We start from the raw sequence: 21,510 nt of genomic DNA on the forward strand, positions 1-21,510 counted from the left end.
AGTTTAAATATTTGGGGTCAACTGTCCAAATTAATGGGGAATGCGGAAGAGATGTGAAGAAGAGTGCAAGCAGGAAGGGGTGGGTGGAGAAGTGTCAGGAGTGATTTGTGAAAGAAAAGTACCAGCAAGAGTTAAAGGGAAGGTTTACAAGATGGTTGTGTGACCAGCTATGTTATATGGCTTGGAGACGGTGGCACTGACGAAAAGAGAGGAGGCGGAGCTGGAGGTGGCAGAGTTGAAGATGCTCAGATTTTCATTGGGAGTGACAAAGGAGGACAGGATTAGGAACGAGTATATTAGAGGGACCGCTCAGGTTGGACAGTTTGGTGACAAAGCAAAAGATGCAAGACTGAGATGGCTTGGACATGTGTGGAGGAGAGATGCCGGAGAGATGCACATACACACATACATACACACATACACATAGGTTACACATTCCTGTACCAGTCTGCATCAGGCTGTACCAGGATTCACATGCACACTCATACACATGCACACATACATACATATACTATACTTACATGCACTGAGTTGGACCCTTGAAATGTTCCAGAAGTTTGTACCTACACTAGGATTGTAAATCATGGTATATCTTATTCAAATGACATTACATAAACGCTGTTCACACAAAGCATCGTTGAATTTCTGTCTAGACAGATGTTCCAGCTGGTACTAGCTTCATCTGTAATTGTACAATGTCCAGTAACCACTTTGAAAAGAATTAACTTGTGTTTTGCCTTTGCCATTAACCACACACTGCTCTAGAATCCCTTCTCATGTTTTGAATCCTCCACACTACACTACACTACACACACACACACACACACACACACACACACACACACACACACACACACACACACACACACACACACACACACACACACACACACACACACACACACACACACACACACACACACACACACACACACACACACACACACACACCTTACACACCTTACATACATCACATGCTATTTATTATTATTGCTGCTTTTTTGTTGTTTTATTGCCATTGTTGCAGCAGTGTTGAGTCGAAACTCAAGAATGTTACTCTATGTACTTTTGTAGTGCGACCTAACAAATAAAGAATCCTGAATCTTGAGTAAGCTCAGTCCCCTACCAAGTCTAACAGTAGATGTGTGGGACACAATAGTGCTGTGAAACATGACCTGGTTAATCCAGTCGATTTCAGAGCGTTTTCCGTAGCGGTTGTGTTTTATGATTCTGCTTAACAAATCCTTCCAACTGGCTCCTGTACGGTCAGGTGGGAATCTCTAACTATATAATTTGCACAGCATGACTACACAAAGAGCATACAAGTCTGCCAAAACCCAGACATTGCATTTTTTTTAAAGCAAAACAAGAGAACACTAGTCCACCCCCTTTCATAGAACACCTAACAAAACTACAAAACAACACAACTGTTTGGTCAAAATAAGGTCTATGGCAGTAATGAAACAGAGATTTATTAATCCCACGTTAGAGTCACAGACATTCAAAACTCATTCCATGTGGCCATAATGCTGAGATGACTCCTCTCCACTCCTCTGCCTTCATTCAAACAATGGATCCCTTTCAGCTGTTTATCAAATTTCCAAAACAACTGAATCAAATCCTTAACACGTTTGTCCATTTAAACAGCAGACAGGAAAACAAATAAGTTATTAAAAAGACAGTCTGTGACCACTGCCTCCTTTTGGGTGTGATACAAAACTCTCCTTTTCACAAAGGAGCAACCTACGTTATGTCGTCACGACCTGGGTGAGCCATTCCTATTAACACAAGCCTTCTTAATGAATCGGTGATACAGCAGATTAAACTGACAAACACAACATCAACAACCAATTTTTACCTTGACCACATTTTTTTCCATGGCGGAGTGCTTAACATACAAATCTCTATGTTTGTACAGCACATTGTTGCTTGCTCAGCATCGCCACATTTGCCTTTGAACATATCAGCGACGCTTCACTGTCCAGATATCATGAGTATCAAGACATACAGAAGAGTACATCAGAGTGTATTTTTGCATTAACTTGTTGCAAAAATGTCAATGTCCACTTTTTAAAAAAACAGAATGAAAGAACAATTTAGTTTAAGAACTGGTTAACATATCAGCTGGAACCATTAGTCTACCCATGTATCTCAGACATTCACATTTATAACCACTTTGCAATATTCCTCTCAGTGGTAATGTGATATTTGGACTGTTGTTGTATCAAGGGTAAAATTCTGGTGTGGCAGCAACTCCAGTCGGATCAGGTGTCGCTCTGAGGCTTATGTCAGGGAGTGGCATTTTACTTAGTTGCTGTGGACCAGAGTGACGAAGAGAAACAGCGAGCAGAGAGAAATGGCTCCAGTCAGGACAGCTTTCACCAGTAATGCTGTCCAACTGCCCAGCAGGAAGACATGGACAAATAATCTGGATAGAATGAGACAGAAATAGAAGTTGAACCACAAAGATTATTTACACGGGGATATCATAAATTCCAAATTATTATGGTTAAGCAAAATGTATATTCGTGTGAGTGAGTGAGAGAGAGAGAGCGAGAGAGAGACATACTCCATTAAGAAGGCCTTGTAAACACAAAGGCCCAGCAGCACGGTAACTGGTAGTCTGAAGCTCTTCGGTAGATCATACCGTGTAAACATCCACACTACTGCTGCCATGGCGATATAATGGATCTACACATTAGACAGAGAATACAGAGTGATTAATACTGCTTAGTTCATTGACATAATTTCTTTTATAATTGTAAAAGTAAAAAAAACAGAATAATGATCTAGTGCCTTAACTAGCATTTCAACAGATGTACTCATTTATGTTGCTGCTCTTGATGCCTTTTGTGTTTTGTATGGAGCACTGAATTGCCTTGTTGCGGTGCAGAGATGTGCTATATTGATAAATTTGCCTTACCTTGGTCAAGGTCACAGACGGAGTGTTGGCCCTAACATGCATGTCTTTTGATGTCTTTTTAGCTACTATGTGGTAAATAGCTGGAATAAACTTCCAGAAGATTTGAGACTTGCTCCAACACTGACTACTTTTAAATCCACATTAAAAACATTTGTTTACCATTGCTTCTGCTAAACTGCAAACCTTGCTCTTTGACTTTTGAAAAGTTGTAAAGCTTGCATTACATTTTGATTTTTTTCTTTAATGTAAATGTCTTCATATGAATTACTTGTTAAATCCTTTTAATTGTATGTTTATTTTTTATGTGAAGCACACTGAGTCTGTCTGCCTTGTGTATAAAATCCATCCATTATCTGACCCGCTTATCCTGCTTTCAGGGTCGCGGGGATGCTGGAGCCTATCCCAGCAGCCTTTGGGCAGTCGGCAGGGAGACACCCTTGGACAGGCCGCCAGGCCATCACACAGGGCCAACATCCACACACACACACACACACACACACACACACACACACACACACACACACATTCATACCTAGGGGCAATTTAGTACGGCCGATTCACCTGACCCACATCTTTGGACTGTGGGAGGAAACCCGAGCACCCGGAGGAAACCCACGCAAACACAGGGAGAACATGCAAACTCCACACAGAGGACAACCCAGGACGACCCCCAAGGTTGGACTACCCCGGGGCTCAAACCCGGAACCTTCTTGCTGTGAGGCGACCGCGCTAACCACTGTGCCACCCTGTGTATAAAATGTGCTATATAAATAAAGTTGTCTTGCCTTGCTTTATGGGTTTTCTGCCAATTACTGTTGTCTGCTATCTCAACAATCTTCCAGATATCAGTTAATTCCTCAAAAAACAAATTTTAGTGTTTCTGAGTCCTTTAAACAAAAACCTAGAGCAAGATCGGTTAAGCACAAGCTATTAACAAGATACTGAGTTTTAATCTGCCACACTTTTGCCCTAAGAAAGGGAACAATGTGACTAGTCACCTCTCAGTTCACTGAGGTGTCACTACACACAGCATCCCCAGTGGAAAAAGAACATGAAAAAAGACATGAAAATATCAATGTAACTCTCTGTAAGGACTGGAGGAGAAGGGAAAGAGGGAAGATGGAGGTGGTGAGAAGAAGACAGGGAGCAACAAGTAGGAGGTGAATAGAAATCAGGGAGGGACAGGGGTAGAGCAAGCACAGAAAGAGAAGACAGGACAACATTTCTTTTTACCAAACTTATGTTGGAGTCGAAGCTCATCTGGATGTATTTCCAGTCAAACTCTATCCCTCTGGCTCCTACCCAAAGAGGAAGGCACCTGGAAGGATGGAGGGAGGAATACAAATCAGCACACCGAAGTTAAGATCATTTCCAATAAATTTCACACATTTAGATATAAAATCATTTTTAGTCTCTATCTGTATTTAATACATTTTCATTTATTATCACTGAGGATATCAAATTTTAGTTCATGCACTGAGAGTTCCCTTCCAGGAATTGATGGAAAACTGGCTCCAAGTATACAAAAACACATTGCATGACTTAGGGCTGAATGTTTTGGGAAGATAATCATCTAATTGTGATTTTTTTTTTTTTACCAATATTGCGATGCGATTTAGTATGCAAAATTTTTTTTTTAATTTCCCCCATGTTTTCACCCCAATTATATCTGGCCAATTACCCCGCTCTTTTTGAGTCGTCCTGCTCGCTGCTCCACCCCCTCTCTGCCGATCTGGGGGGCACCCCGACCAACCAGAGGAGGCGCTAGTGCAGCGACCAGGACAAATACCCACATCCGACTTGCTACCCGCAGACATGGTCAACTGTGTCTGTAGAGACGCACGACCAAAGCAATTTTTTTTTCAAAGTTCATTATCTTCTGTGTTTTCCAGTAAGCACAGCAGTAAATCATTCTATAGTATGATCAACACAACAGTCAACATATAAACTGCTCTTTCCTGTAGGCCAGGCCTACGTGTTATGATGAAATGAGATGAATTGATGCATGAATTGATATGAATAACATATCTTCATTTAACTATTTCATTGTTAAAAGAAAAACCTTCAATCACAGAAGATTGACTGATTGGTTTTACTTCAAGCCTTTTAAACATGTACTATAATTATCATGACTTACTTTTTAATAAAATCTGAAAAAGGAACAAAGCACTGCAGAACAACAGGCCTGGTGTGAACATTAATATGAAAATAAATACGAATCTTACTGATCGCCAGTCAGTAACAAATCACACAAACTAAAGTGCATATTATATATATATATATATATATATATACACTACCGTTCAAAAGTTTGGGATCACCCAAACAATTTTGTGTTTTCCATGAAAAGTCACACTTATTCACCACCGTATGTTGTGAAATGAATAGAAAATAGAGTCAAGACATTGACAAGGTTAGAAATAATGATTTGTATTTGAAATAAGATTTTTTTTACATCAAACTTTGCTTTCGTCAAAGAATCCTCCATTTGCAGCAATTACAGCATTGCAGACCTTTGGCATTCTAGCTGTTAATTTGTTGAGGTAATCTGGAGAAATTGCACCCCACGCTTCCAGAAGCAGCTCCCACAAGTTGGATTGGTTGGATGGGCACTTCTTTGAGCAGATTGAGTTTCTGGAGCATCACATTTGTGGGGTCAATTAAACGCTCAAAATGGCCAGAAAAAGAGAATTTTCATCTGAAACTCGACAGTCTATTCTTGTTCTTAGAAATGAAGGCTATTCCATGCAAGAAATTGCTAAGAAATTGAAGATTTCCTACACCGGTGTGTACTACTCCCTTCAGAGGACAGCACAAACAGGCTCTAACCAGAGTAGAAAAAGAAGTGGGAGGCCGCGTTGCACAACTGAGCAAGAAGATAAGCACATTAGAGTCTCTAGTTTGAGAAACAGACGCCTCACAGGTCCCCAACTGGCATCTTCATTAAATAGTACCTGTTAGAGCCTGTTTGTGCTGTCCTCTGAAGGGAGTAGTACACACCGGTGTAGGAAATCTTCAATTTCTTAGCAATTTCTCGCATGGAATAGCCTTCATTTCTAAGAACAAGAATAGACTGTCGAGTTTCAGATGAAAGTTCTCTTTTTCTGGCCATTTTGAGCGTTTAATTGACCCCACAAATGTGATGCTCCAGAAACTCAATCTGCTCAAAGAAGTGCCCATCCGACCAATCCAACTTGTGGGAGCTGCTTCTGGAAGCGTGGGGTGCAATTTCTCCAGATTACCTCAACAAATTAACAGCTAGAATGCCAAAGGTCTGCAATGCTGTAATTGCTGCAAATGGAGGATTCTTTGACGAAAGCAAAGTTTGATGTAAAAAAAATCTTATTTCAAATACAAATCATTATTTCTAACCTTGTCAATGTCTTGACTCTATTTTCTATTCATTTCACAACATATGGTGGTGAATAAGTGTGACTTTTCATGGAAAACACAAAATTGTTTGGGTGATCCCAAACTTTTGAACGGTAGTGTATATATATATATATATATATAATATATGCCGGGTGGTATTCAGCCTACTTGACCTTAACAAACTGGTGGTCAGGTTTTTAGACATGCTACTGTCATACATGATCTTGTGATGCTTTCTTAAATGCTGGAACAGGTTTGCAGTGTTGTCCCACGTTGTAGCTACGGTAGCAAGGCACATTCTGCACAATAGGTCCAGACAACCAATGTACTGCTCCTCTTTCACACTTAAGTCTCCTTTTCAGTGTTCGGGTCTGCCGAGGCCATTTTCACAAGATAATAACATTACTGCTTGAATCAAAGGGTAGCGTGGCAAGTTGTTTACTACTCTGCTCTCACTTGCATGTCACGTGAGCGTAGGGTAGTGTGTGTGTACGTGACCCCACATGGCCACGTTTCTGAGCCTGTGTTCTATTAAATTGTGATGTCGGTCTGAATTCAATTTATCGTTCAGTCCAACTGCATGTAATAATTTAATTACATTCTCATCCCGAAGAATCTGGAACATAAAATTTGACTTCCAGGCCCATCCGTCTACTGATCTGATGGGACTGTCACTTTGCCTCCGACACTACACTTTACTCTTACAGACTATTCGCACACTTGTACATAAGATATTTATCGGGATATACCTTCTGTATATTCCCCAGATTTTTAACTTTTTTTTTCAGATTTGATTGTATTTTATTATATTGATGTTCCACTTCTTCTGTTGTACAGTTTTCGGAGTTTACCAAAAATCATCGTACTTGAAGCACATGATGAATAAACTTTTTGAATCTTTGAATCTTGATCAGAACCGTGGTCCAGAGCTGCATAATTAATACAAAAAAATATCTGACATACAAGATACCTGGACATGACAAGTTCAGCTGTTGCCCAGCCCATGGCAGCAACCATGATCTTGTACTCTCCTTTACCAGCATTGCGAGACATGACAAGATGAAGGCCCAACAAGTCTGCAAGGTCCACTGTGGCCTTCATAAATTCCTGCAAGACACAAACAAACAATAGTGTAGTTTGTTTGGCCTAGCTTGGCCTGTTTGGTGTGCAGGATGCTCTTTCTGGATGTTTACAAATAAGCTTTACATTGCAACAGTAGTCACACAAAAAAATGACTGCATCAGAAGGTGCTCTCAGACATCTTATTGTGACACTGTCTCGCCACTTACCCCAACAAAGTCATAAACTCCAGCTCCTCCCTCCCACGTGGGGAAGAATGTGGCCAGAAACAGCATCTGTGAAACAGAGTGATCAGGGAGCAGTATTTATATGGTGTCACACACAGAAACAGTCAATGTCTCATTGAACGTGACAACATGAACGTGATTTTGTCTGATTCTTAGTGGTACGCAGAGATGCCAAGTCACCAAAACATATCCATTAGCTGAAAGAGTCAGCTATTTCTTCTGAATCGGCCACCTTGATATCCCCTGCCAAGACAGCCTAAACTGAGCAATTAATCTGTCATAAACAGCACTGACACCATTCTAATACCAACTGTTTATGAAAACCCCTCAATTGCTCTCATTAACTGGCAAAACTGATAAAACGGCACACTTCAACAATGCAGTAATGTTGACAGATGCACTGATACCACTTAAGCATCTATGCCTTCACTTCAGGGTCTTAAGAAGACAACAGGACTTATACAAATGCTTAAACAGGCTTGTAGATTGTAAAGAAAGGCCAACATGGCAGACAGCTGTCATCGGTAAATCGATCTGTATACAAATATGAAGATTTAGAAGTATTTTTTGTTTCTTACCTGTAACATTTTTATTATCAAGTTAATGATTCTACAATTGAGTGAGATTATTTTTTGTACTGTGATTTATTAGTACAGTTATAAACACTCAGAATCTTGTCAGACTGAAGCTGCTTTATGTGACAATAGATATTGATCATAACAGCTAGCCAACAGTTTGCAATAAAGTCTAAAATATGAGAGGTGTGCTGGAGAGCTAACTCACCTTACAGAGCTGAACAAACAGGTAGGTTGCGCCAGCCTGGACACACCTCCAGAATGCATTATACTCTGAACTGAGGGATAGAACGCACACGCACGCACGCACACAGAGAAAGAAGAAACACACACAGATACACAAGCCCATGAAATTCGCTAATAGGACTGCACATCAATAGGGACAGAAAAGATAATATGGCTACAGTAACTTCAACTCCACTGAAAAAAACACTTAATAGCAGGAAGAGGCAGTCATTCCAGGAGTTTGAAATGATACAAGGGCTGGAAATCAACACACAGTCTGATACAGGAACGAGCCCACCACCCAACCAATATTCATAATACCTCCACATTCTAAGAGGATTGTCAGGAACCCCTCCCAAATCCCTGACATTCCAAAGCAGCTTAGCAGGAACCATATGAATGGCTCTTCAACAGTTGGATGTAAACTGATCAGCCAAAACATTAAAACCACTGACAGGTAAGTGAATAACTTTGATTAACTTATTACAATGGCATCTGCCTAGGGGTGGGATATATTAGGCAGCAAGTGAACAGTTAGTTCTTAAAGTTGACGTGTTTGAAACAGAAAATATAGGCAAGCGTTAAGGATCTGAGTGACTTTGACAAGGGCCAAATTGTGATGGCCTGAAATCGAAGACTGGGTCGGAACATGTCCAAAACGGCAGGTCTTGTGGGGTGTTGCTGGTATGCAGTGGTAAGTACCTACCAAAAGTGGTCCAAGGAAGGACAACCAGTGAACTGGCGACGGCCATGGGCACCCAAGGCTCACTGATGCGCATAGGGAGCAAAGGCTAGCCCGTCTCATCCGATCCCACAGAAGAGCTACTGTAGCTCAAACTGCTGAAAAAGTTAATGGTGTCTACAATAGACAGGTGTCAGAACCCAGAGTGCATCCCAGCTTGCTGCATATGGGGCTGTGTAGCCAGGAACCAGTCAGAGTGCCCATGCTGACCCCTGTCCACTGCCGAAAGCACCTACAATGGGCACATGAACATCAGAACTGGACCATGGGGCAATGGAAGAAGGTGGCCTGGTCCAATAAACCACGTTTTCTTTTACATCATGTGGATGGCGAGGTGCATGTGTGTCGTTTACCTGGGGAAGAGATGGCACCAGGATGCACTATGGGGAGAAGGCAAGCCGGTAGAGGCAGTGTGATGCTCTGTGCAACATTCTGCTAGGAAACCTTCGGTCCTGCATTCAGGTGGATGTTACTTTGACATGTACCACCTACCTAAACATCATTGCAGATCAGGTAGACCCGTTCATGGCAATGGTATTCCCTGATAGCAGGGCCTCTTTCAGTAGGATAATGTTCCCTGCCACACTGAAAAAAAATTGTTCAGGAATGGTTTGAGGAACATGACAAAGAGTTCAAGGTGTTGCCTTGGCCTCCAAATCCCCAGATCTCAATCCAACTGAGCATCTGTGGGATGTACTGGAAAAACAAGTCCAATCTGTGGAGGCCCCACCTTGCAATTTACAGGACTTAAAGGGTCTGCTGCTAATGTTTTGGTGCCAGATACCACAAGACACCTTCAGAGGTCTTGTGGAGTCCATGTCTCGACTGATCAGAGCTGTTTTGGCAGCACAATATTAAGCAGGTGGTTTTAATGTTTTGGCTAATCGGCATATACCATCATGGCACAATTACTCATATATCAAAAATATATTTTTGTCACTAGGAAATGAAAGTTTGCTATTGACTTTGTTATGAATTAATCTACTATTATATTTTCCTCTATTTAACCTTACTTTTAGCAGGTAGAAAACCCTAGAGGTAGAGAACCTCGTTTGGGAGGGTGGCCAGGCAAGAAAATGGAACAATAAATATGAGCAGTTTGTAAAAATATAAAAAGATATCTAAACATAATAGACATAACACAATCATGAAATTATTTATAAAAGATAGTTACAAAAATTACTGTTGTGAGAATTCAGCTCATTAACCTGAATCTTAAACATCTCTAATAACCAACATGACTGTATTCTCTAGCACCCCAGAATGCAGTGCTTAAAATGTCACTCGTTCCATGTAGAAACTCTTTACTTGCAGGACAGGCAGGAACTGACAGATGAACATGAACCATTCCAATCACACAGTCATAAAACTTAACTCACACTGCTGACCTCTGTCTTACAGTCCCACAAATACTTACAGCCCACTGCACTTGTATGTGATGAAATAGGGGAAATATGCCAAAGCAAAACAGTTTCCAAAGTGAAAGAGTGTCATGATGTCTCGTCACAGCAATGGATAATACAGCATCCTGTTAAAGAGATGGAACCTATCAACACATAAGCCAAATATATGAAATATATAAAGATTCTTCAACCTTCCTGTTAGTGTCCCAGTTGAGCAACTATGGTCTATTCTGAAGCCAAAGTTGATCTATTCATTATAGGACTAGTAAGGACACCTAACTAATATTTGATAAACGTAATTATTGGTGTTAAATCAAACGGCGGAAAGGAGGCACAGCTATTCACACAACAAATACGTATCCCCAATAATTATGGGATTTTTTTTTTATCTTGTGGAAGCCCCAGGCAACCTGTGTATTGCATGTTGTCCGGGCAAAGTTGTAAATGACTCAAATCTGTTTTAATCACCACGGCAAATGACAAGCCAACAAGGTGCTATCTTGTCACCTATCATATTAGCTCCCTTGCTAAAAGCAAGCGTTAACCTAGCTAACCAGTGCTGCTAATTATGAACTTATAACAATTTCGACCTTAGTTTGTCCATTAATATTTTAGGAGTTAGCAACATAACGACAAGTTAGGATTCAAATCAAGTTGAAGAACCCTAAATTTACCTTTTAAGACCACAAATCTGAAAACTTACGAAATAAGGAACGGCTTAAAACGCCAAATGCTGCAAAAGCAAGCAGCGTTAGCCTAAGTAACGGACGTGATTTCAGTAAAACGTGTGTACTTTCAAAATAAAGTCTCAGCGTTTGACCGCCGTTTCTGTTAGATAGATACAGCAGTGGCTAAAGGGTCGGTCTGCGGGCCATTAATTTGAAAAGAAAATACACTGTGGAGCCAGCCAGAATTACGTTTTCCGGCATCCAAAACGGATATGGCTCGTAACCTTAAAATGGTTCTGACAAAGACGTTTTATTAGTGCCTTAAACTTTGCAAGCATTTTTTGTCTTGCATAAACATTTTCCAATGGATAAAGATTCCGAATTTTTTTCAAATTGATAAACGTATTGAGCATGCAATAAAGATTTATAGCCACACACTAAATGCTAATCTGCAAATATCCAAATTATGTGCACTTTGGTAGTTGCTTGGTTTAATTGTACTTTTTCTGTTTTGTTTAACTGACTGCCAACGTATGATCATGGCTCTAAAATTCATTCACAAGCTAGATAAAGATCAGGTGCATGTATACAAATAACATTAATGAAACAAAAATGTGTTTAAAGGAAATTGAAAATAAATAAATAGATAAATAAGTAAAAGATATACAGGGCTAGTAGTATACATGTGAACTTTATTACGTTAAAAAGTTGTCCTGCATTTTTTTCTTTTCATATGCTTAAGGGCTTTAAGATTATGATACAGTTCTTTGGAAACATCATGAAAATTGATTTAACTTAAACATCTTTTGATTTTTCTACACATACATACATACACACACATTTTTCCATGTTCCATGAATTAGTAGAGTCTACTACTACTACTACTACTACTACTACTACTTTCGACTGCTCCCGTTAGGGGTCGCCACAGCGGATCATCCGTTCCTATTTCTTCCTGTCCTCTGCATCCTCCTCTGTCACACCAGCTGCCTGCATGCCCTCTTTCGGCACATCCATAAACCTCCTCTTTGGCCTTCATCTTTTCCTGTTCCCTGGCAGCTCTATATTCAGCATCCTTCTCCCAATATACCCATCACTGTATACACATGTCCAAGCCATCTCAATCTTGTCTTTCCTGCTTTGTCTCCAAACCAACCTGAGCTGTTCTATCCTTCTTCGTCACTCCCAATGAAAATCTTAGCATCTTCAACTCTGCCATCTTCAGCTCCGCCTCCCGTCTTTTCGTCATGAATTAATTCCATGAGTATTCACCAGCAAATTGTTCTCACTATTGTTAAGGGAATATTAAATAATTGGTGTTCTATCAAGAAAATCAATCCATGAAATCTAAATATGTTTGTGTGAAGCCAGTTTTGTAGATATAGTAGAAAGCCTCAGAGTGCACACAACGGAAAAAACAAATGGACAGTTTCAGTATCAACGTCTAACAACATACAGATAAATCATGACTGCAAAGATTCATTGGATGAATACACTCTATTTAAAGCTTTAAAATTGTTTTTTAATGGGATATGGACATTTCAACTAATTGGCTCATAATCTGTGATTGGTATGTGTGAGATTGAATTTCTGTAGGACACCACTGGATATCATAAAGGTATTAGGGATACTGAATAGACTGCAAATTGTTTTGGTGGGGATTTCAACTACATCGAAACCCCCAAATAGAAGCTGTCTGTTAGGATTTCCCAGTAAATTGAGACAGCACGTCATATTGTATGTCTTCAACATAGTGGCCAAACAGCAAAGAAAATAGCAGGTAGTCGTGAGTTTATGGACATAATTAAGTTGTTGTGGCTAGTAAGCAGATATGGAAGATTCCTCATCACTGCAGCCCTCCTCCCATCCCAAGTCAAGGTAGACATAAGTTTGACTGATCTCAAGCACACAATACAAAGCAAGTTAAAAAAGAAAAAGAAAAAAGAGTGTGACTTGGGAAGCCATGCATGACCCATGTACTCATGTCATTCACAGTACTCAGTTTCACATTTAGCCAGTATCTTAGAAACACAAAGTGACAAAAGCATAATAAATGATACTGACTGCAAAGCATGCACGCAAGCATCCACTGCAGCTAAACAGTTCAACTACACAATTGCAAAAGCGCATGAATGTAAGAACAATGGCATAACTTCGTGGACTCTACATTTGTATAGGTTTGTAAAAAATAAACAATAAATATCAATTCAAACTAGAGGTCTAAAAATGAACAATAAATATCAATTCAAATGTATAGATTTGTAAAATCCAACACTTCAGTTCAGCTACACAAACAGTTGCATACCTTTGTGAACTCTACATTTGTATAGATTTGTAAAAATGAACAACGAAACTTGAATTAAAACAGCCACAAAACAATTGTAGAAAGCGCTATTAATAACAGGGATGTGAAATAACGTGTGTGCAGCTGATAGGGAAGGCGTTTCAGCGATGGTTGTCTGATGCAGGGCAACATTCTATAAAAAAAAGTCAAAATGTAGAGAATAAAATCAAATTAAATATCGTATTTATATGTTAACTTGTCCAACACAGCCACACTATATGAATCTCCACGAATCTCTCCGTGACGTGCGTGACGTGATCTTGATGACTCTGATTGGCTCGCACTCCCTCCGTAAGCAGTCGTCCGTTGATTTTGGGTTGACGCTAGAGCCAACGGGGTGTAGGCACGGAAGTAGCCGTGATTGGCTGTTGCGTCGGCCAATAGACAGCGCGGAACCTCGAAGCGCACTGACTTGAAACAAACGGTGCGCACTGAAACATTTCGCTAGCTAGCTTACAGCTAACCTTAACATTGCTAGGTCGTACTGTAACGATAGCTAACGTTAACGCTTGCTAACAATGGAAATTCAAAAAGAGTTTAAATCGAGGAACGATTTGAATGACCATATTAGGTCATTTCAAACCTCGTCAATGACGAAATCCGTCGTCTATGGGACACACCAGCATTTTTCCAGTGATTGTAAGTACAGTACAGTAGCTATAAGGAATCACTACAAGCAGTCGCTGTTCGCTAGCGAACTAGCTAATAGAGTTAGCTATACTACTGCTACTTTCGGCTGCTCCCGTTAGGGGTCGCCACAGCGGATCATTCGTTTCCATTTCTTCCTGTCTTCTACATCTTCCTCTGTCACACCTGCCACCTGCATGTCTCCCCTCACCACATCCATAAACCTCCTCTTTGGCCTTCCTCTTTTCCTCTTCCCTGACAGCTCCACATTTAGCATCCTTCTCCCAATATACCCAGCATCTCTCCTCCACACATGTCCAAGCCATCTCAATCTTGCCTCTTGCATTGTCTCCAAACCGTCCAATTTGAGTGGTCCCTCTAATATAATCGTTTCTAGTCCTGTTCTTCTTCGTCACTCCCAGTGAAAATCTTATCATCAACTCTGCCACCTCCAGCTGTGGTAACGTTAGCTAACGTTACTCAATAAACTTCACGAAAATGTATGTTGTGGCACTAACAGGAAAATATTGATAAATTAACATTATATGTTTATGAAGATACACAGAGATGTAGTTAGCTAACGTTCATGAAAATGAAATGTTATGTCACTGACAGGAAAATATTGATAATTCAATATTCTGACAGGAAAAACTGATAATTCAATATTTTCCTGTCAGTGACATAACGTTCATTTTAATGAGCGTTATGTAATAGCCACGTTAACTTGGTTAAACTTCATGAAAATATGTGTCACTGACAGGAATATATTGATAAATTAACTTTAATGTTTATGATAATGTTAATTTTTAGATCACTTTTTCTAATATACTGTTATAACGTTTAAATCATTTACACACTTTTCCTCAGCCTTTGGTTACATGTTTGATACTGTATAGCTAGCTAATTAGGTTTAGTAATAATGCTGGGTAAGCTATTGTTATGGTTATGAATACCAAAAAGTGAGGGGAAATTCTTGTGTGCATGTGATTGATGTCTCTACTGGCCAGTCACCAAAAGATCTGCTCCTATAACTATAATCTGACTCCACCAAGTAAAAACGGAACTTCTAGTGAAGCTACACCTCAACACTGCTAAGGTCAACTTGGTATTGCTTTATATATAGTTTATACCCACTGATTTATTACAGTTTTTTTTACTGTACTTGCTAGCTAGTAAAAAATTGTGGTAGCTAGTATTAGTAGTAACTTAGTAGTTGTAGTAATAGTACTGTATTATCTCACATGATTGTTCATCTTGGTAGTTAAATGAATGATGAATAATGTTGTATATAATAATAATAATAATAATAATAATAATGTTTTGGTTTTCTAGCTTGGCAGCCTACATCCAAAGACCGGGTGTTTTGGGAATGGGACAAGGGGGATGATACTCCAGCTATCCAGTTTACTGGTGTGCCCTTCATCTTTATTGGGACCAAAGAGATGGGGTGTCATCAGGGCAAGGATAGTTCAAAGAGCAAGAAACACCGGGCTTCAGCTAACGGCTCAGAGGCTAATGTGAGTAAGATGTTTGTTTACTCCATCTTTTTCTAAAGAAAAGTGACTGGCTGACTCTGGCCTATGAAGAATATAACAATGTTTCTGAACCATAAAGGAGTGATTCCATCAGATATCAGACAGGCTGTCAAGCCTAAGACACATTCTTTAACCACCCATATGAATAAATATGAAATTGGGACCCTGAAGTCCAAGTGGTTTATGAAAAATGAAGCTTCAGTTACGGTTCAGAATGGCCAACTGTAGTCTGTAAAGTCTGTAAAACTCCCAAATCTTGTCTGATTCAAGATGGAAAATTTAACAGGATACCAACTCAAGCCCTGATTCAAACAGAACCCGCGATAAGTTTCGCATTAGCGGTCTGCTTGATAGTACTCCACTGAATGGCAAAAATGCTGCGGTTGGCCTGAGCTCACTTCAAATCAAGTGCAAACTCAGCCCGACTGCACCACATTAGACGTTTGCCAGAGTACTATCAAGCGGACCGAATCGGGGCCAATGTGAGATGAATATAACAATGTTTTTGAAACATAAAGGATACTGACTTAGTCAGATGAAGAATATGTTTTTGAAGCATAACACTATTGAACTATACATCATATGTGACATACATTCAAGAAACAGGATCATTCTTTTGGCAAGAAAAGGAAGCTTCCCCAGAACACTAAAAAAGTTGGATGTCCAGCTGTTATCACTATAACACGGATTGCTGCATTCCCGGGATTCAAGGTTTGGATTTTTTTTTTTTTTTTTTTTACTCCCAGAATGTATAATATGATTAGGAGAATTGTAATGAAACAAGACAAATAAGTCGATAACTGCAACATATTCCTATGTGTATTTCCAATGATTGTGTTCCTTAGTCTAAGTTAGGCAGTCATTCAGTTCATAATCCTGCAGTGATGATTATTGTTTCTCACATTTATTTATTTTCAGTTAGCTGAGAATAAGACCAGGGCAAAGAAGGAAGCTTCAGCTAGGCTTAGACGGGCTCTAGACAGGGATCCCGTGGTCTGGGAGAATCAGTTTGTTGTGAGGACTCCTTGTGTCAGTGCCCATGTTGGTCACCCAGTTCATGGAGAGGTAACTCCAGTAAAATGATCTGAATTGAAAGAATATTTTTGATGCTTTTCTGTTTTACTCTGTTAGGTAAACAAGAAAAAGGCATTCTTGTTCAATGTAATAATTGTGTCCCCATTACTGTTCTGAAGGTGGCTTCTGTTCGAGAGCCAGTGGACAGCAGGGTGGTGAACTATATTACTGACCAAGCAAAAGCAGGAGTCAGGAAGTGCAACGAAATGAGGTGGCATGTCTCAAATTTTGTGAAGTCGGAGTTGCTCCGAGGAGAAAGTTCCCCCCCCTCTATCGAGACGCAGATTTTGTCTTAGTGACAAAGATCTGCAGAATATCATGATGAAGGCAAGAGAGCAGATCCACCATTCAAACATTGACCAAGTCAATCTTCAGGTGAGAAATGTACAGTGCTGCTTGAAAGTTTGTGAACTCTTGGAATTGTTTGTTTTTCACATATTTTAGACATACATCCACATTAGATCTTCATATAAGTCTAATTTTCTGATAAAGGATGACCTGATTAAAGAAAAACACATTAATTGAAATATATTTTTGTCAGTTTTTGTCTGTAATAATTTGACCGATATTCCCTACAAAGGAAAGCATTTAACAATCAGTTTATCCTATGCTGGCAACTGCTGCAGCCTTTTTTTTTAATTATTATTAACGCTATTCAGACGCCCACTAGGGGCATCGGCACCAGCATAATGAAAATTATATATACTAATCAGCCGGCACCATGACCACTAGGGGGCCTTTGTCAGAATGAGGCAACACTGCTGCATCTGTACATTAGTAAATAAGTTGTCATAATTCTCTGTTTGTGTAGATTCTGTTTCAGAAGTGGAAGGAGCAAGCCGCTCATGACAAATTCCATCTGAGAGTCCAGACTGAGACGGAGAATTTCCTGCTCTGCTATCAAACAGAGTGGCAGCAGAGGCTTCTCCATTTGTACGGGCAGGATATTTGCTTGCTCGATGCCACATACAGGACAATCCGCTACTCCCTTCCTTTGTTCTTCCTGTGTGTGGAGACAAATGTGTGTTATGTAGTGGTTGGGGTGATGGTGGTGCAAGAGGAGACCACCAATGCGGTGAAGGAGGGTCTCCAGATCTTTAAGACCTGGAATGAGGATTGGCGGCCTGCTCACTTTCTGGTGGATTACAGCTTGGTAGAAATTCAGGCAGTGGAGGCAGTTTTTGAAGGTACATCACATATTGTTTTGTAAGCCATGGAAATTTGAGGCATAGAAAGATTTAATTTTTCTAATGGATATGTTTTTCACAGGCTCACTTGCGATCCTGTGTGATTGTCATCGGGAAAAGGCATGGGCAGAGTGGGTTCGGAAGCAGGACCATAGGATCAACAGCAAGGAGGAAGTGCTGAGCAAGATGAGAGCCATTGCCAAGGCAGAGACACAAGCGGAGTATGAGATGGCAGTGAAGAGCCTGATGGACAGTTCCTGCTGGAGAGAGAACCGCCTCTTCAGAAATTGGTTCTCTGAGATTTGGCTTGCAGAGGCAAAGGTGAGAATATTCTGTGTGGTCAATTTTTTTTTCTAAATTTATTTCCTAGTTTTTCCCCTTATCCCACCTAATTAACCCAATAGCATATGGCCGGAACTCTTGTCGAATAACTCCCCTGGCTCACATTTCCACAGGAAGGAGATAGTCGTAACACCAGCTTCCTTCACACTCGTGTTGGCTGCTCTTGCTATTTTACACGCTGACGCCTCGCATGGATTGCATTACCTCCAGGCCGCGAAGGAGACGTAGGGAGAATGCTTTCGGTTGCTTGGCTGCAGGCGCCCGGATGGGCCAGAGGGGTCGCTGGAGAATGATGAGTCCCCCAACGCTACACCGATCTACACCCACTATCCCTCGGGTAAGGGTGGCCTAATGAATGCCTTACCCCGTGGACGCTCTGGCCTTGACCGGTTACGGCGAGTCTGGGATACGAACCTCCCAGCCACATGAGCGGATTACAAGAACGGCGGTTTATTCTGCTTGGCCATCAGAGTGATGTGTGGTCAATTAAAAGGAATAGTTCACCCTGAATCAATGTCATATAATTGCGCACACCATTACATTTGGGCTGGGACAGGGATTGCGCAATCACCAACAAAGTAAGAAAAATATTGTGTTAAAGTCAACAGAAACATCAAATGGTGATTTACTGGACGCATTTCATCTATATTAAATGTAAGAATTAACATATCCAATATGCGAAACTCAGCAAACTACTCCTCTAACTGTCTAAAACAACATTTCTATTCTTGATTTTTTTTTTGGTCTGGTCTTCCATTCTTTTTTTCTGTTATTCATGAAAAAGCTGAATTTGCACAATATTTCAAAGCTATGCCTTAAAAGAGAGGCAACCAAGTATGCTGCCCCAATATATTTTGTAAAACACAATACTGTTGACTATTTTGTATTTCCAGGTGGTTTTATGTCAGAATATGTTGGATTTTGTCATGTTTTGCAGAGATGGGTTACTGTCTTCAAGGCTGAGACATTAAACATACATCTAGCCATCACAACCAACAATGGGCTGGAGAGACAGAATGAGTCTTTCAAGCACAGGCATCTTGAGAACTTCATAGACAGCTCTCTGTCGGAAATGATGCATGTTGTGGTGAAAGACTACATACCACAGATGCAAAAGAGGTAAGATAGTTATACACAGTATCATGACAACAACAATACCTTTCTTTCTAATTAATTTACTCAAAAGTAAGCACCATATTTTTGTTATCCATTTATGTTGTTTCTCTTAGTATATTCCAGGTACACAGAATTGAATGTGAGATCATCATCCGGCTTCAGGAAATTCCATGCTGCTGTACCCATCTGCCTACATGACAAACCCAGAGACATGGTGAAACATGTTGTTAGTCGGATGGAGAGTAGTCTTAGTGGAAAAGATGTCATGCAGATTGATGATGGGGAGTTTGTCGTTAAGAGTGAGACTGAGAAGGGCAGGTCATACAAACTTCACTTTGGGATGGAAGACAGAATGCCAGCATGTGAATGTGACGACTGGAAACACTACAGATTGCCTTGCAAACACTTCTGCACAGTGTTTCAGTTCGTTCCTGGATGGACATGGCAGCAGCTGTGTCCAAGGTACAGGAATCAACCCCTGTTCTCTTTGGACTCCATCTGTCTCTCTGAAACCTCCAGCCCTGTCACAGCCACTGAAAACACCGATGAGTCAGCTGTTGTTAGCGAAGGTAAATTTTTCTTTATTGTATCTGAAAGTCTGACATTACAAAGTTAACTACTTTCTAATAGCCTGCAAAATAGTTACCTCTTATTTAAAGTAAGACACAACTTCTTATCCTGCTATCAAATATCAATATTTGAATAATGGCTACTTTGAACTTTCATCTCAAGTTCTATAACTTTGTGTACACAGAGACAACAGCAAGCCCAGACCCAGAGACAATGCCTGTGGAGTTGCCACCATGTAGGAGGTCCAGAAAAACAACGCTCAGAAACAAGTGTGTTGGCCAGCTTAAACTTCTCATTGACAAAGTTAACTTGTTGACTGAGGAAACACATCTTAAATATGTTAGTGGGAAACTATGCACTCTTTTGGAAGATGTAGACTCTCTGATTCCAAAAGAGGCAGGGATTCCCATATATGATAACAGCAAAATGAGAAAAGTCAACATCACCCCAAAGCCGTTACAGGGGAGAACATGTGGCAGACCAAAGGGGAGATTTAGTCACAGAGTTGGTGCTCACGCAGAACTGATGCCATCAACATATAGAGTGCGGCTTAAGTTGCCCACCAGTACTACCACCCTGCCTCCCACAGATGTGTCAAGCCCAACTCTCCACCACCAGCCTGCCTCCATCCAACACCAGCCTGCCTCCGCCCACCACCCGCCTGTCACTGCCCACCACCAGCCTGTCGCTGCCCATCACCAGTCTGTCTCCGCCTGCCACTCGCCCGCCTCCGCCCACCCACCACCACCCTAGAGGGGGGATAGGACACTTTGCCTCAAGTGCCACCCTCTCTTTTCACCCACCCATACCCCACCTGATTATCTACACTATTTTGTGACTCAAGTCATGTGTAATTTTTTGATTATGGCTTGCTTTTTTGATGAGTATGTCAATGAATCATAATCAACCATTAATCATATTGTTATGACATAATAATTCATGAATCAAATGCTGATATTTTGTCTGTAATTGAGTACACTCTCCAGCTAATCTAGGATATAACCAGAAAACACTTTGATCCCTGATGATTTGAGTTGTGCACCTTTGCTCCGTGAGAAAGTGAGTAAATGGAGTGAGAAACTGAACTAAAAAAAGATAATTGAAATTGAGCCATGTCTTGGATTATGGCCCAATTTCTAGAATTTTTTTTTTTTAGTTGCTCACGCCACTTACCGACTCCGCTCAGGGGAATCCATATGGAGCAGAGGTACACAACTCCAGTCTTCGAGGACCAAAGACTTTTTTCTTGATTAGCGGAAAAGTATACTCAGGTATTACTGACATAATAGCAGCATTTGATTCATGAATAATTATTATTTGATAATAATATGATTAATAGTGAATTATGGTTAATTGTCGTGCAAGTCATAATCTAATAGTTACACATGACTTGACAGTCATAAAACAGCATAGATGATCAGGTTAAGAACAGAGGGTGGAGGTTTTGCTTAACAAACATGTGGCAGCTCTTTTGTTTTGTATTGCCCTTCTTTCTTGCCA

General features: G+C 40.5%; 1 protein-coding gene across 2 annotated transcripts; it reads right to left on the bottom strand.

Annotated features, from left to right (window-relative positions):
- Positions 1 to 1,387: 1,387 nt before the first annotated feature.
- Positions 1,388 to 11,306, bottom strand: tmem147 (transmembrane protein 147). 2 transcript variants are annotated; one of them, XM_056286233.1, is made up of 8 exons: positions 11,222 to 11,306; positions 10,562 to 10,672; positions 8,386 to 8,455; positions 7,585 to 7,650; positions 7,266 to 7,402; positions 4,157 to 4,241; positions 2,570 to 2,691; positions 1,388 to 2,428 (listed from the first exon to the last, which is right to left on the bottom strand). In XM_056286233.1, the coding sequence occupies exons 2-8, from the start codon at positions 10,636 to 10,638 to the stop codon at positions 2,308 to 2,310; spliced, it is 678 nt and encodes a 225-aa protein (XP_056142208.1). In that variant the 5' UTR covers positions 10,639 to 10,672; positions 11,222 to 11,306; the 3' UTR covers positions 1,388 to 2,307. The 2 variants fall into 2 exon arrangements, with proteins under 2 accessions (XP_056142208.1, XP_056142209.1); XM_056286234.1 differs by having other exon boundaries at positions 11,251 to 11,300.
- Positions 11,307 to 21,510: the final 10,204 nt, after the last annotated feature.

The sequence above is a fragment of the Lampris incognitus genome, chromosome 9, assembly GCF_029633865.1.
Source record: "Lampris incognitus isolate fLamInc1 chromosome 9, fLamInc1.hap2, whole genome shotgun sequence".
NCBI classification, from domain to species: domain Eukaryota; kingdom Metazoa; phylum Chordata; class Actinopteri; order Lampriformes; family Lampridae; genus Lampris; species Lampris incognitus.